The sequence below is a fragment of the Varroa destructor genome, unplaced genomic scaffold (assembly GCF_002443255.2).
Source record: "Varroa destructor unplaced genomic scaffold, Vdes_3.0 BEIS01000002.1, whole genome shotgun sequence".
NCBI classification, from domain to species: Eukaryota; Metazoa; Arthropoda; class Arachnida; order Mesostigmata; family Varroidae; genus Varroa; species Varroa destructor.
Window position 1 is genome coordinate 22,496,490 of NW_019211455.1, and position 14,329 is coordinate 22,510,818.

At 40.2% G+C, this 14,329-nt stretch overlaps 1 protein-coding gene across 5 annotated transcripts in view; it reads right to left on the bottom strand.

The window, feature by feature from the left end:
- The window catches only part of LOC111245690 (cuticle protein 10.9-like), a 55,434-nt gene extending 43,462 nt beyond the window's left edge, over positions 1-11,972 (bottom strand). The window contains exons 1-4 of one of the 5 annotated variants that reach the window (XR_015321009.1): positions 10,699-11,972; positions 10,198-10,309; positions 8,209-9,082; positions 1,674-2,972 (exon numbers count right to left, since the gene is read on the bottom strand). Coding sequence is in view for 1 of the 5 variants with exons in the window: in XM_086979999.1 (XP_086836125.1) it covers positions 8,209-8,259 (51 nt within the window). In the remaining 4 variants the exon portion in view is untranslated. Of the gene's footprint in view, positions 1-1,673; positions 2,973-5,369; positions 6,694-7,119; positions 7,357-8,208; positions 9,083-10,197; positions 10,310-10,698 lie in introns of those variants that run through there. The other 4 variants (XR_015321008.1, XR_015321010.1, XR_015321011.1 and 1 more) reach the window with 4 other exon arrangements.
- Positions 11,973-14,329: the final 2,357 nt, after the last annotated feature.

Genomic DNA, 14,329 nt, shown 5'->3' on the forward strand with positions numbered 1-14,329 from the left:
AGTAGATCTTCGTCAGGTAATGTTTCGTTTAATGTGTTCTTTTAAGCATTGGCTCCATGACAGCTGGATACACGATACACGTTTTAAGTATGAATAAGATTAACTAGCGATAGTACGCAATCGTTGGCCTACTTCTGGACCTGTTCCTTGCGCTCACTGCCTTAGGACGGCTTAGCCCACAGGCGAAAGGGATAGAAAATACCAAGTGAAATATTAAAAATTAGAATAAATTTAAATCAAAGATTCAAACTATTTGTTGGTCACTTGAAACGATTGTTTTCACTAGTTCGCTAGTAAGGGCGATTTCGAAAAAAATCGCTTTTATCCTGTCTGTCGTCAAATGTTCTACTGCTCACTTATTATCTGTAATATAACAGGTAACTTTTATTTTATGGAATTCTTAAATTATCATATTTTGGAAGTAAATATATCGCTCGAGGAAAAATCATGTACACTTCGGCCTGAGTTCGAGATAAAATTTTATAATCCGGGAGAGGTGATGACAATTGGCCTAAATACGCGTTCCTATAATATATATATATATATATAACACTTTACCATAATAGTAAAGGGATGCAAAAAAGAACAACCTATGTACCAAACGAAAATTTCGTTCAAGCCTTACGGTTGTAATGACATTCGTTGCTATTGTTTTTTTATTCGATCGGCTCCTATATAACTTGAAGCATTATTTTATACTTACAGAATTAATGATCAATACAATCCAGCAGAAATCTAAGATCTGAGTTTAGGGGTCTTAATTACGCAACTTATTAATTGCAGTACGCAATCTAGTATACTTTTACATGGAGTGCTGCGACTCCATGTGTATACTTCATTTTTACCCATGGACGAATTAACTCGTTTAGTATACATCAGGAGGCGAAGAAGAGCAAATTTACCGCGTATAATCTGGGTTACGTATACATACAGTACTCACTGGCGTACTATTTTTTTCACTCTAATCTGCTCGATCAGGACCTAGGCTTGTTGTACCTTTTCAACCATCTAATTGCACTACAGGTTTACCATCACATGCCTTGAGCAAATCCACTATGCTCGTCGAGCCAGTCGATGATTGATTACCTTGTCCAGATTATATAAATAACTTTTTTTTTAATTCCGACATTCTGACAAGTCAGCGCCAGCATTTCAGTCAAACACGGTGACGGCACCGATTATTTGAGGCTTTTAGAAACTTAGCCGAAATACGTATGAACTAAGTATCGCGCCATACTGCTTACTATTAAGGCTCATAGATCGTGTTTTGTCGGCTTAGGTTAAACATAGTAGACCATTAAGATAACGAACGTAAAATACAACAAGGTAATCTTATATTTCTCTTCTTTTCCAAATTCTCGTTAGCGACAAAACTAGTACATTTGTGTCTGTTTCGCTAAAGCTATGTCCAACGAGTGATTTTCTGACTACAACCGTATGAAAGACTCCATAAAACAGTGGAAACAATCAGAGGATTCCGGTTTCGTACAACTCAAAACAAAGGCCATCACCGAAAGCACTCGTTTGAAACAAGAGGCGATCGGGAGTAGCTGCTCTTGTACAAGTCCTACTACATAATTGACGCGATATAGACGTTACGTTCTAAAAACACAAACCTCATGCCTCAAGAACGAAACAGACAGACTTGAGTTTTTTTTTTATTTACTGCGTCGTGGTATGCAGACCGATTTTCCCTCTAGTACTAGCAATCTTTTTGAAGTTGTACGTTGTTACTACGGTATTTCACGATTGTTACTGCTAACGGCAGCTGTGGACTCGGCGGAGAACTTACTTGGCGACAAGTCAAACGATTTACCTGCAAGCATGAGCTATGCGTTTATTTCCGTTGCCATTGCTATTCTAGGATAAACATGGTCGTACTATTGAACACCTTCAGCTTTTACTTGTTGTTTTGTCAACATCTTGCGGAGCGCTTTCAACAATTAAGCACCACGCCACATGTAGATATTCATAGTTTCATGGTTTTCTTCCCCATTACAATTATATATTTTACAAGTTCGACTATAATTTTCACTTGAGCCAAGTCGAATTTGCGAAGGGCGTTCGATTGACAATTGCTTTCCTTTGTGTCGGGATCCTCCAACTCGAGGCTATGTACAGTTGTCAAAAGCTGCAAGATGGAGTTTCTTGTACCGCACCTATCACACTATTAAATAGCTCCTACACGCGATAGCTCATCCCACATGCCGTTTTATTCCCTAGCTAGCGTTCCGAGCAGAAAAACTATTTTATAGCTTGCTTTTGTAGTGATTCGTGCGGGCGAAGGTATATGGCCAGGCCAGTGATTCCCGTTGACGCTTAGATATATGTAGTACGTACGTCGTTCTTCATACCAGTAATACTTCCACATAGTGTATCCTTAACCATATTAAACATATTAACCATAGTGTATCCTTCACACTGTCAACCTAATTGAGGGTGGTCTATCTATGCAGAAGTCCCAGTCTGGTTCGAATCCCTCTTTCGGAACAACTGAGGTACGATACCGCAGGCCTGACCGGCAAAAGATTTAACCAATAGGTTGATTGTTCAACTCTCACGACATATCTACCTGATACGCTGTGATTTTCGTTTCCCTTGTCGACCTGAATGCTCGACGCTACTAAACCATAAAAACAATATAAATGAGATTTGATTTGTGTAGAATTAAGCTACCTATACTACATAACTCAACGATGATACGCGCCACTGACAGTCGTCACGAACACGTAAGACTCCTACAATTTAGTGACACTGCTCAGGTACTACGTACGACATTCGAAACGGTAGGCAATTTGACGTACGGTAGACAAAAAAACACAGCTAAAACGAGCGCTGTTTTGAACTGAACTGCGACGACAAGCGATACTTGTGAGTGTATTTTTAGGATTTTACAATCTAGTAAGTGGAAAACGAAGTCACTGTCTTGACTTTGAGGCTCTTTTCATAGCTGCATCTGCACGAAAGCATGACTGAAAATAAACAAAAGAAAATTTAAAAAAAAAGAAGAATAAGCCGATGGAAAAATAGCACTAACATTAAAGATTATTGCTTGAGCTTAAATGGTCATTTGTCGCAAACGTTAGCCGTGCCAACAAAGCACGCCCTTCCGATCACATGTTGAAAGTCGACGATACGAAAACAGCCTGGTGTGCCATTAACGATATTCAATACACAACAGGTGTACATGCCAACACAAAGGTTTTTGACAGAAAAAAAAATTCAATAAAAGCGCTTAAGTAGCACAATGATGAGTCTCGCATTGACTACGGCTTATACAAGAGTAACGCAGGGGGGTGAAAAGCGTCAAGCTATCGTAGGAGACGAGAGCCTGACTAATACGGATTACTATGAAGAAAACCGTTCGCAAGCGGTCTTCCAATGCTAGTAGTCATTTAGAGAATTTGGCTCGCTACGCGTGCTGTGTGCACAATGAAAATAATCGCAAATCAGAAAACCCGAATCAGATTTATGTTTTTTTTTTTCCTATAAAATGCCAAATGTTATATATGGAAAAGGAGCCGGTATATGCAGATCGACAACCGCCTCAGTTACACCCGTTAAAATGTATGTAGAGTGAATGCAACATATTTGTATCGTACACCGAATACCTTCGTTCGTTCTAGATTCGATGTTGACTTGTCCCCAGACCAAACAACACAGTCGTAAACATATCGTGCCTCGTAAAGCTTTTTTTCAATATGGACATGGCCTGTCGTTAGGCGTCTAGCCCTTCTTCGGCAGTCTGGGACGAGAAATCGATGTCATGGCGCAGAGGTCAGCAGCAGTGATGGTGCTATCAGTCAGATATATCGTGCTGATCATTTAACTTAGGTACTTCGTATTATTGTAAGTTTTGTACGCTGGTTACTTCGACAATGTTAAAAGCCAGTCGATCATCAAAAACTACTAAAGAAGAGTAAATGTGCCAGCCCGGAGTATACACATGCAAAGCTTTTCTTGAACGAGATATATATATATATATATAGCGGTCTGGGGGACGCTTAAAAAATGAAAGTCATCAATTCAAACATCTACGACATATGAATTGATCGCTGAAAGTCTTATACTACTTAATAAACCCATCTAAGTGATCACAGTAATCATTGTTGCAGCTATTGCACATCAGACAAGCTAATGCTATGGCATTATCGAATAGAAACGGTACTACGACATCTTCTCCAACGTCAACAGATGTGAATTGAGAACCTCGTCACTTTTAAAAGACTTGGCCTAGGCCGATAGGGTTATTGTAATGCCGTTGTCACAATCACTACATGGTTGTTGCCATAGGGTTTATATAGGCTAAAGAGTGTATTGCCTCAGCCTTATTTGACTGGGTACGATTTTTTTTTGTAGACTCGAGGTACTCCAACGTGATTTATCTTAATGATGATATCAAATTAAAATTAAGTAAGCGGCTGACATGATTTTATATGGCGGAAAAAATAGCCATTAATATTTCCTTAGCAGTGGTAAGTGTGAAGCGCTTTCTACAAACGTATACCGTTATTTTTTCATGCTGTCTATGACTGTCAGGGTTCACATATGTACCGTGGGGATTTTTCTCCTGTCCTAGTAAATAGCTTCAAAATAGATGCCATCGATGTTTCTGAGCTGTCGTCGAAATTATGTATAAAAGAATCGCTAGGGCACCGTATGGTGATGCGGTTATCTTTTTTGAACTCTTGATTGGGTTTATGATCTGCCAGCGTTCTTCTGCCCACAAAACTTTCCGTATTGTTTGTTGGACCAAATCTTTGCGATTTAATGAGAACATAAAGCCAAAGCTCCTCAGAACAATGCACGTTTTATAGAATCACTCCTCGAATGCTTCTTTTAGTATTCCAAGATCCATTCCAGGCTTTGTCGCAATTTTGGGAGATTATCAGCGTCGTTTTGCATTTATGCACAATAATTCTTTATAGGCGATAATCGACGTCCGGGACCTTGTACAAGTCAGGGTACATATGCTCGACTCCTAGATTTGAATTAACATCTCTAAATTTAACCAAAGATTTCAATCGATAAACCTTAGATTTTTATATACACACGCTTATTTTCTGCTGCCTTAGGATTACATTATACAGCCGAGTATAGCCATCAAGCTTTCTGTGAGAGACTTTCAAATGCGCCTTTCTGTTTATGACCACTCTGAATGATCCAGCCTTTGATGATCGCTTCGACCTTCTTACCGCCGCTTACCATATGATAGACTTAGTGTCTTCTAATGCAAATCTCGCAACGAATGGACCAAACAGCTTTCCTAAACGTGCCCACATTTGGAAATCAGCACCTATACCTGCACTTACTAACGAACGGTTTCTCATTTTGAATGGTTATATTTATTCTACCTGATTTGTCTAGCATAGGCCAACTTGTGCCCGTATTTTATGGGCCGTACCGGGAAACTATTCCGGAGCGCCCAGACAGTGCCTAAATGCTTCGCCAACACTTTCGCACGAAAGTATAAGAAATTAATCCAGATCCCTTCACTACAATTTTTACAGAACTGTGGGGTTTAGTGGTTATTATTAGTGGTTACCTTTTACAGCTGTAAGAGTTGTACGTGACCTTTCATACTTCGGAAGAAGTTCTTGAACCACTTAAATTGGCAATGCAAGTATTGAGGAACCAGTGTCTATCTCCATTTTGACAGTCCTCATTTCAATTTCAGGCTCAAGTGATGTAACGGACACTCTGTATCATTTCGTATTAATAATAAATGTGTCTTCGTTACTACTTTGGCGAGTATCTAGGCTTCTAATTTAGATAATGGCCATTGGCCGCTTTTGGGTTTACTTCTATGCCAGCAGAATGAGACAATCTGTTTTAGTTTGTTGTAACTTAAAGTTTACAGTCTATTTTTGTGTTCGGTAAGTTCGATAACGACGAGCTAATATTGAACTTGCCTACAACCTGGGAAAAACTTTTTAGTTTCTTTATTATCCCGTTTATCGCCTTATTTGATTAGGCTCTCTTCGTTGACTCGAGCAGAAACGAAAGCAAAATAGAGTCACAATCACCTCGCGATTTTTTCCTTTCGCGAAGTCTGTTACTCTTCGCTTCTTCGTAGGTAGACAGTTTTATAGCGCTTTAAATATCGAATCACTTTAAAACTTTAAACTTATTGATATCATACGTGAGTTGTTTAAAGTTGTGAAAGACAATATCGTCCCTGCTGGCGTATTTTCCGCTCGATTCATTGGGTCTGCGAGTAAAGACCACGATTTTTCTCCTTTTTCTTTGATGGAAGCTATATAGTACTCGATAGATTGATGTAAGCGTTATTAGTACCTAAAGGCGTTTTAATAATAAAATCAATACCGTTTCAATAGCGTCTTTATAGTCCCTGACCGCAAACGAGAAGTTTACAATATACCAGTGATAGTCAGGTTTGCTGATGTGCTTGCATTCTGTGCAAAAATTAACCGTTATCAGTGACGCTTCTATTGCTGAAAATAATTATCAAATCTGCCGAAAGAGCAATGCTGCGCGAGAGACATCCGACTCATTCATATGATTCGGATTATGAGCCCCTGTTCGTATCCGGCAGTCTTTTCTCTCTGACTGCCAAGTCACAGAACCACATAAACATCGTTGCATGTATAAAGATCGCATTATACTGTATTGAACAAAAGACATCACACATACGCTGTACAGTTAGCAGAAGGAAAGCAGGTTGCCTAGCAACTGGAAACAAACAAACAAACAAACAAACAAACGTTTGAAGATGGCTAGAGTCACAAGCTAGCCACCTCTTTATGTTTCAAATAGAAAATTGAGGGAATTAAGCATCTCTCATAAGAGAGAAAGTACATTATGATGTCGCTTTCTAAACGAATAATAATAATAATAATTTAGTAAAATATAAGATCTATAAGAATAATATAATAAAATATAAGATTAGAGTGCACATACGTTTGTAAGAGCCAAAAATTTACATTTTGTTGAACGGGTACCATTATCCTATTCTTCACACATCAGGCTTGATTACAGTCCATAGACTCGGTTAACGTATTAGGTATTTTAAGTTACCTTGAACCGCTTCTTTCAAGGATGAAACGACAATAACAAGTTCAATAAGTAGATAGGGCTTTGCATTTTCTTAAAAAAAAGTTACGTCAGTATCCTATCGGAGGGTTCAATACCTGTAACCAAGCTCGTTGAACGATAGATTAGTGATGCGACGTACTTGCCTACTAATCTTAGGAACACGTTGCGGTCTGGGTTCGGATCTGGGCATCGAATTCGTGCTAGACGCTTCTCTGATGAAATGCCTAACGGCAATGCCAGACGTAAAACGCGAAGCATGGAGGCGTGTTGTAAGAATCTCAGGTACATTAAAGACGTGTCCTGCATTCGATGATACGATTTACCAACGAATGTTGTGTTATTCCCTACCCTATCGACATACTGAATGCACTTTGTGGACTGGCTCTTCTACGACATTAAATGTCCCCTAATATCATATCTCCTAACAGTTCTCCGGATACATTTCCGATGCAAAAGCTTTCCGATAGCATGCCACTCTTCTCTCAAATTGACCGCCGGCTCATCTCTCGGGCCATAAGTCTGAATATCGAGCCAACGGTTATTGCGTTGTTTATCAGGAAGCCAAGTATGTGCCGCGCAGTATTCTAAGGAAAATGGGGTTTGTCAGTAAAGAGTATTGTCACGTTCCGTTATTGTATAGCGCTGCTGGTGCTGTCCAGTTGAACGTTCCGTAAGCCTGATCTTTGACTTCAATTTTAGATATAACGTCAGCGAAGAAAAGGTGTACGCTTTTAGGTTACACCCTCTTATTGATCTCTGTCTTTACACCTTCTACCATCGCCGCGCCTATTCCAAGGGTAGCAACAATTGTAATAGTTTCTGTGGTGTGCCACTTTATCAATTTCTCAGATCCCTTTTCTTCGATCGTTTTGGGGGGTCGGACGTTTCCTCTTCGTCTTATCTTCGTATCTCGTCTTCTTGCACGTCTCTTTCTTTCTAGCTGGTCAACTTGTTCGGGATGTTCTTCCAAAGCTTTTTCTCATACTAACACATTTAGAATAGTAGCGATCCTGCTGTCGTTCTTGCGTCACCTTTTGCTTTGCGTCAACGACGGCTATTTTACGGATATAACAGCTACATAACAGAAACTGGCACCAATCGCTGGCTCAACAGTGATCAGTTAGTGAAGCAATATTGTGATATTAGTCTTACCTGTACATATTTGCGCATTTCTAGTTTTTCTCGTCCAGTCTGTATTGGCATCCACAGTGGCTACTCCAAACGTCTCCTCTGTCGACTGGGCGACCGCTTTTGTTTGAAGGCGAGCGCAGCCGCAATGGCAGCAGTGTTGGGGTGACTAGATGTAGACGGGCGAAAACTATTCCGGACCCATCTTCTACAACCAGACCGGAACTCGGAGACTCGATAATGTATTCCTTCCTTGACGTCAACATTGGACGAAAGTAGCTCTAGAAAGCGCTATGCTGGAGGAACGCCGCGTCACGCTTTAATGATTCACCGGTGCAGTCGGCTATTTTTTTAGTGGGAAGAATCATAAGATTCTAGGGGCGTGCCCTGTGGATGCAGTGGTGCAGAAGAAACGCGTGACCTATACTCAATGGGAAACTCATACAACACACGGTGCACACACATAAGAATATTATTTGTTTACTACTTCAGCTGTTTGTAGGCTGTTATATTAAAAAAACAAGGAAAATTATCTCAGATAAAAGTACCGATAAATATGTGCCGGCTATAGCTGCCGCAGAGAGATGATGGCTATCGTTGCTTCTTTGTTACCTGTATTATTCCAACTGAGCCTGATGCTACTAGAAGGCCACGTCCGTATCTTGAACTAAACCGATGAACATATACACATAAGTGCATTAAAATAATATGACCATGAGAAGAACATATAAGACATTCACAAGCATATACCTATCATAAACGTGCAAGCTTGGTGTTTCGACTTCTACGTCCAGTGCTGCCATTAAGCATAGCTTCAGACGGTTGGCTTTTTTTGCTCGAAACGATGTGTGTCTACGTCCGATTTCGAACCTGGACCACCCACATGCCCTTGGATTTACTATACGAACATGATCCCACCGGACAATCATAAATATAAAAACGTATGAAGGCCTTCACATTAATCGGAAGAGAAAATTAGGCACCAACTCACTGTCGCTACCCAAACTTATCTACTTTTTTTAGATCATTTGGGGTAGCAAAAAAAGAACGGTCTGTTTAATTGTCTGCTTTCAGTCTTCACAACCCGATGAGCGCATTTTTCTAATAATCCGTTATGACATCGACCTCTCTTGATGAACACATCATTTGGCAGACGGCTTAAGACATGCGTAATACTAAATGATCGGTGTCGCCGTTGACTTGTTTGAATTTAACTTATACGGCCGTAACTTATGCTAACAATAATGTGCCCAAACCAATGTCGTGGTTTATACAATGAGCACTTGTTGATACAAGTAGCACTCTACACGCCTTAGAAACCTCGGGCTAAATATAGTTATGCTAAATGATCATTCCGTCAAATGATGAGGAACATTGTGTAAGTGAAGGGGTAATGACGTTCTAATAAATAGTTTCGCTTCACCGTGTGCATAGGCCCATTCCAATCATAGGACGGATAGCTTTTATACGACACGCGAATGTTAGTGTTTGTGAGATTGCATGTTTTTCTCAGTAAAACTCAGCTTCTGTTCGTGCTAGAAGGTCGAAAATAGGCAGGAACCAGAACATTTTAATCTAGAATAACCGTACCAACTATTCAGTTATTTAACCCGGTACACAGCACTACACTTCAGGCAGGTCATTTTTTTCCTAAGTTTTCTAGGATACAATAGCTCTGTTCTAGTATAATATACTAAATTAAATTAACCAGGTACAATGTGAAATCAGCCTAAAAGAGTTAGACATCCCTGACATAAAATACTGCCTGTAGGTACGTTTAAGAAAAACTAATATGCATACAGATGAGCCGTATCCCTGTCGCCGTGCTGTATTACCCTCAGTGACACTTCAATCAACCATAAGTAGGCAGGCCTAGGTGAGGTGTATTGAATATAATCCATTGTTTTTAGGCGCCAAAATGCCTCGACCACCATTTTCCAATCAAAGGTTCAGGTCGACCACAAATCGAAGCTTCTGCGAAGTTATAGCACTATTAATGCGAAACATGCTTACCGCTCGCTGGTGACTGTCCTGCGTGCATGATGTATAGGCGCATTGCCGCTGGTGACTGTCCTGCGTGCATGATGTATAGGCGCATTGCCCCTACATAAATGTAGTAGTTTACCTAAGGGGTCAATACAATTAAAAAATGGCTTACTGTTGTAGTTGTTCGCAGGCACTTAGTATTTCGTCCAAACGTTGGCCTTTGTATAGGAAAGGACACAGAAGGGCAAGCTTTGTGATTAGTTGTGGCTAGTGCCCAGATGCCTTTAAGAACGAACGAGTGATTCGTAATAATTTTATAAACATTCTCTTCATCTGTAAAGTCGCTTAATGTCGCACGGTAGAGTCGAGCTGAAGCCAACGTAGTTAGTCATAAAAATTCAATATGTTCAACTATTTCCATTGGTTTCTACATTGAAACCAATCTATACCGAAATAAAACAATGATACGCACTAATTAACCTTTAGACTTTTTTCAATACACATCTATAAAAATAAACTATATATTACATATCCAACAAGTGGCCAGTCCAATCTTCCATGTCTATCACCCCCCTCTGCTGCGGATAATCACTAGGTCTATCTAGAGGTTTCATAGTTGTTTCGCGTACATCCTTTAGGCTTATCTTTGCTTATCACTCCCTCATTATCTCTTTGCTTCTTGTAGCGCTTTTCATCACCCTTATAGGCTCTGTGCGATGCAGCCAAGCTTTTTATCTAATAGGAAAATGTAGCTGTTTTAGATTAAATCACAAACACACTCGAGCATAGTCGCTTCGTTATCTTTTCGCGAGATGAAGCACTTTGTTCAAGATTTCGGTCAGCCTGTTTATTTTTTTCTGGCCGTCTCTCGCGTTTCTCCACGCCGTCTTCCGGCAAGCTTCCGACGGAAGAAAGCTAAGGACATTGCACGGTTTTCGTCGTTACACCATTGAGAGTAGGATACCCTTCGTAATGCAGTCCAGCTTCCAGGCTTGCTTTCGCCCGCCGTCCTGCTTTCGTTGTTTGTCTTATTCGATGCTGTTACTGCCGGAAACGTTCATCCAAGCCTGAATCGTCCTTCAGCAGCAGCACCTGCCGCATCCTTCCTTGCTGTCCTAACTTGAAACGCTTGTCAAGGAGTTTTTTTCTCCTTCGTCTTGTCCTCTTCGCTTTTCTTCGTCTTATCGTACAGTGGCTAATGCGCTTTTTCTTCTCAGGGACCGAAGAGACACTTGCATGGCGCCAACATAGAAAAGACACATAACGACGTTGCCAAAGAGAATCATAAACACGTGTTGAGAAATGCAGATTGGTACCATCTGTTCCATTACGTCTGATTTTACAGTCTGCCACAACAGGTTTAGAGGTATGAAGTTCCTTTGTTACTCATTTAGGCCGCATGCGTACGCGTGACTATAGTCTAAAGCTCGAGATCTTTCAGCGGTGTCCTCGTTGTTATATGTCTTTTCTAGCTGGCTTTTTGTTTTACAATGTATTTGTAAGCAATCTTTATACCCAAAAGAAAGCGGCACTGTACTATGACTGGTACGACGGTAGCATGAAAAATTTTGCCCAAAATTATAACATCAGTGCGACCATGTCGTAGCCACTTAATAGTTAGCTTAATAAAAGTCGCCCGAAAAACCATTTGAAAGACCCTAAAGATAATAAATACAAGCAAAAACATGGAGAAACTGTATAGTTGCTAAAGATTACAGCCCCGAATGTCTCACCAGCATGAGTTAAGTTCCTCTCATCGTATATATAAAATTTAGCATTTGAAAACGTGTATATATACTACGGCATAAAGTCATAGAAGAACCTAGTTGGACTATTTTGCGCATTATTGTTTATGGCCCTACGTTGTTGTTATATAACTTCTCGACGACACTTACTTGTTGATTAGCCAAACAAGATAGTTCCAATAAGTAGAGTTAGCGCTCACCTCTCTCGAGGTTGCTGGCCTTGACCGGGCAGCTTTGTCAATATGTTTTATCGAACACTAAATAAAAATAATAAAAAAAAAAATACCACTTTAGAGAAAATGTCAATAAACTGGTTGGCTATAAAACTGCCAAATGAGGCAACCCGTAAGGGGCAGTTTACCACCCGTTAAAGAGTCCCATAGATTTTTTATAGCATCTTTCCCTACACGTTGGACCTCGTGCACGTTCATGCGCTACAGCCAACATGTATCAATGCTTGTCACGACGAGTGCCACAGAATGTGGACGCCAAACCCAGATAACGATACGCCAAACCCAGATAACGATACGCCAGCTATTTTTGTACATTTGAGCGATTACCTTGTTGTATATATTAGGCTAGGATCTGCTCGAATAGCGGCAACGATAGCCATAGTAATTTTTACGCGGCAATGAAGTCTTTCGTAGCAGCTCATCACAGCAGCATACGTTATATAGACCCAGGTTCTGTCTGTTATCGTCATTGGGTCCATACAAACGGTTTACCTACTTACGGTATACAGTTATTATTCATAGATATACGCTACTTGTTCGCAATTACTGGAAAACGACAATTTTAATGAAGATATAAGACTATATCATACGGAGCGTAACAAGAACAACAAACCAAATGTCAAATTTGTTTGTCGTTTTGAAGATAAGAAGCGGCATAAGTTCACATCGGTGCCATATAGGTCCCATAGATTGGGAAAAGAAGGGAGTTTAAGCGTGTACATTGTCGTCTTTTTGAAAGCTTTACATTGTTTCAAGACAGATTTTTGCATTTTCAGTTTATTTGGACGTGTTGGGCGTGAAAAACAAAGCCGTAATACAATGTCAAGTATATCATGTCAATAAACTGGTTGGCTATAAAAAAAAAGGTTGATATTAATAGAACGCTACCGTAAATGTCTTAATCTCAAATAGCCAATCGTTCTATAGACCTAATAGCATAAACAGAACGAGCGGATTGAGCGTCGTCCAGCACGAGATCGCATTGGTGTACATGTCCTCTATCCATGAGCAATATGGCATAGTACTAAACGTTGCAAGACACTGGACATTTGCGCTACGCGCGATCTAAATTAATGGATTAACGATAAGCCTATGTTCGGCAGCAAACTCTCAATCGGTTGTGCCATGACAACAGCTCAGAGGTAAGCGTATTGCTAAACAATCGCTATTCGAACGTTTGTTGGCACCGTAAACGACACTATCTTTCTGTTGATAATGTTTGTTTGTATTGCGACCGAAGGCAAATTTTTCCGGCAAATCGCGTCGATACTACGTAGCACAGTGCGTAAATAGTTTATTTGCAAAATTTACCTCTGTGTGTACATAGGCAAACAATGTTACCCTTAGCTTGACGAATGAATTTTTGCCCCCAAGTTCTTATTCCTGGCTCTATTTTTCTACTTGTCGTAGCACCATGTTCTCTTGGACCTTCAACCCCTCGTTTATATATTACCGTCAATCTAACGTTCTTCTTTACTTTTTGAACACTCATACCTCTCGACATACTGTGAGAAATGAATTTTTGTCTAGAATTTCACGTACCCCGCTTAAAGTTTGTCAAAACTCACTCATCATTTAGTTTCATTGTTTTAAGCGTTGTACGTTGTTCCATTCATTCCTGCCATATGTATTTGAAGCTTTCTGGTTCATTGATCTTCTTTTATACAAATCACGTTCTAGAGCGCGTTCTAGGGAGGAAATGATTATGACAAGCAACTGTGCCAGGGAGGATTGCCAACGCTACTGATTTCTTAATGGCCGCTTGCGCATAAACTGTTACATTGTTCAATATTGGAACGCCGCGAAATGCAACCTCTCCTAGGTACTTAAGCTAATCCTTTCTACTCATACACGTTCACCTGGTCTTGCTGGTCTAATTCACTTAACAAAATCACACAAACACGTGATATTTCAATCGAAAAAAACTTTTACAGAGGAAGATAACAGGAAAAGAAGCCGTGGGAACTTCTACTCATCATAGACTTTCGAAGTATCATGAATACTTTGAGAGACCCTCATGAAAAGTCTCGTCGCGAGCCGCGATCGTTCAACCCTTGAGAGATGTGCGAGTCCGTTCGTTGGTTGATGCATACAGCGCGTTGGCTAATTTTTCCCCTACCTGAGATATTTATTATTTTATTTGGCGTGCAGACCCAATTTCGGTTCCCAAAAGAGATTCCC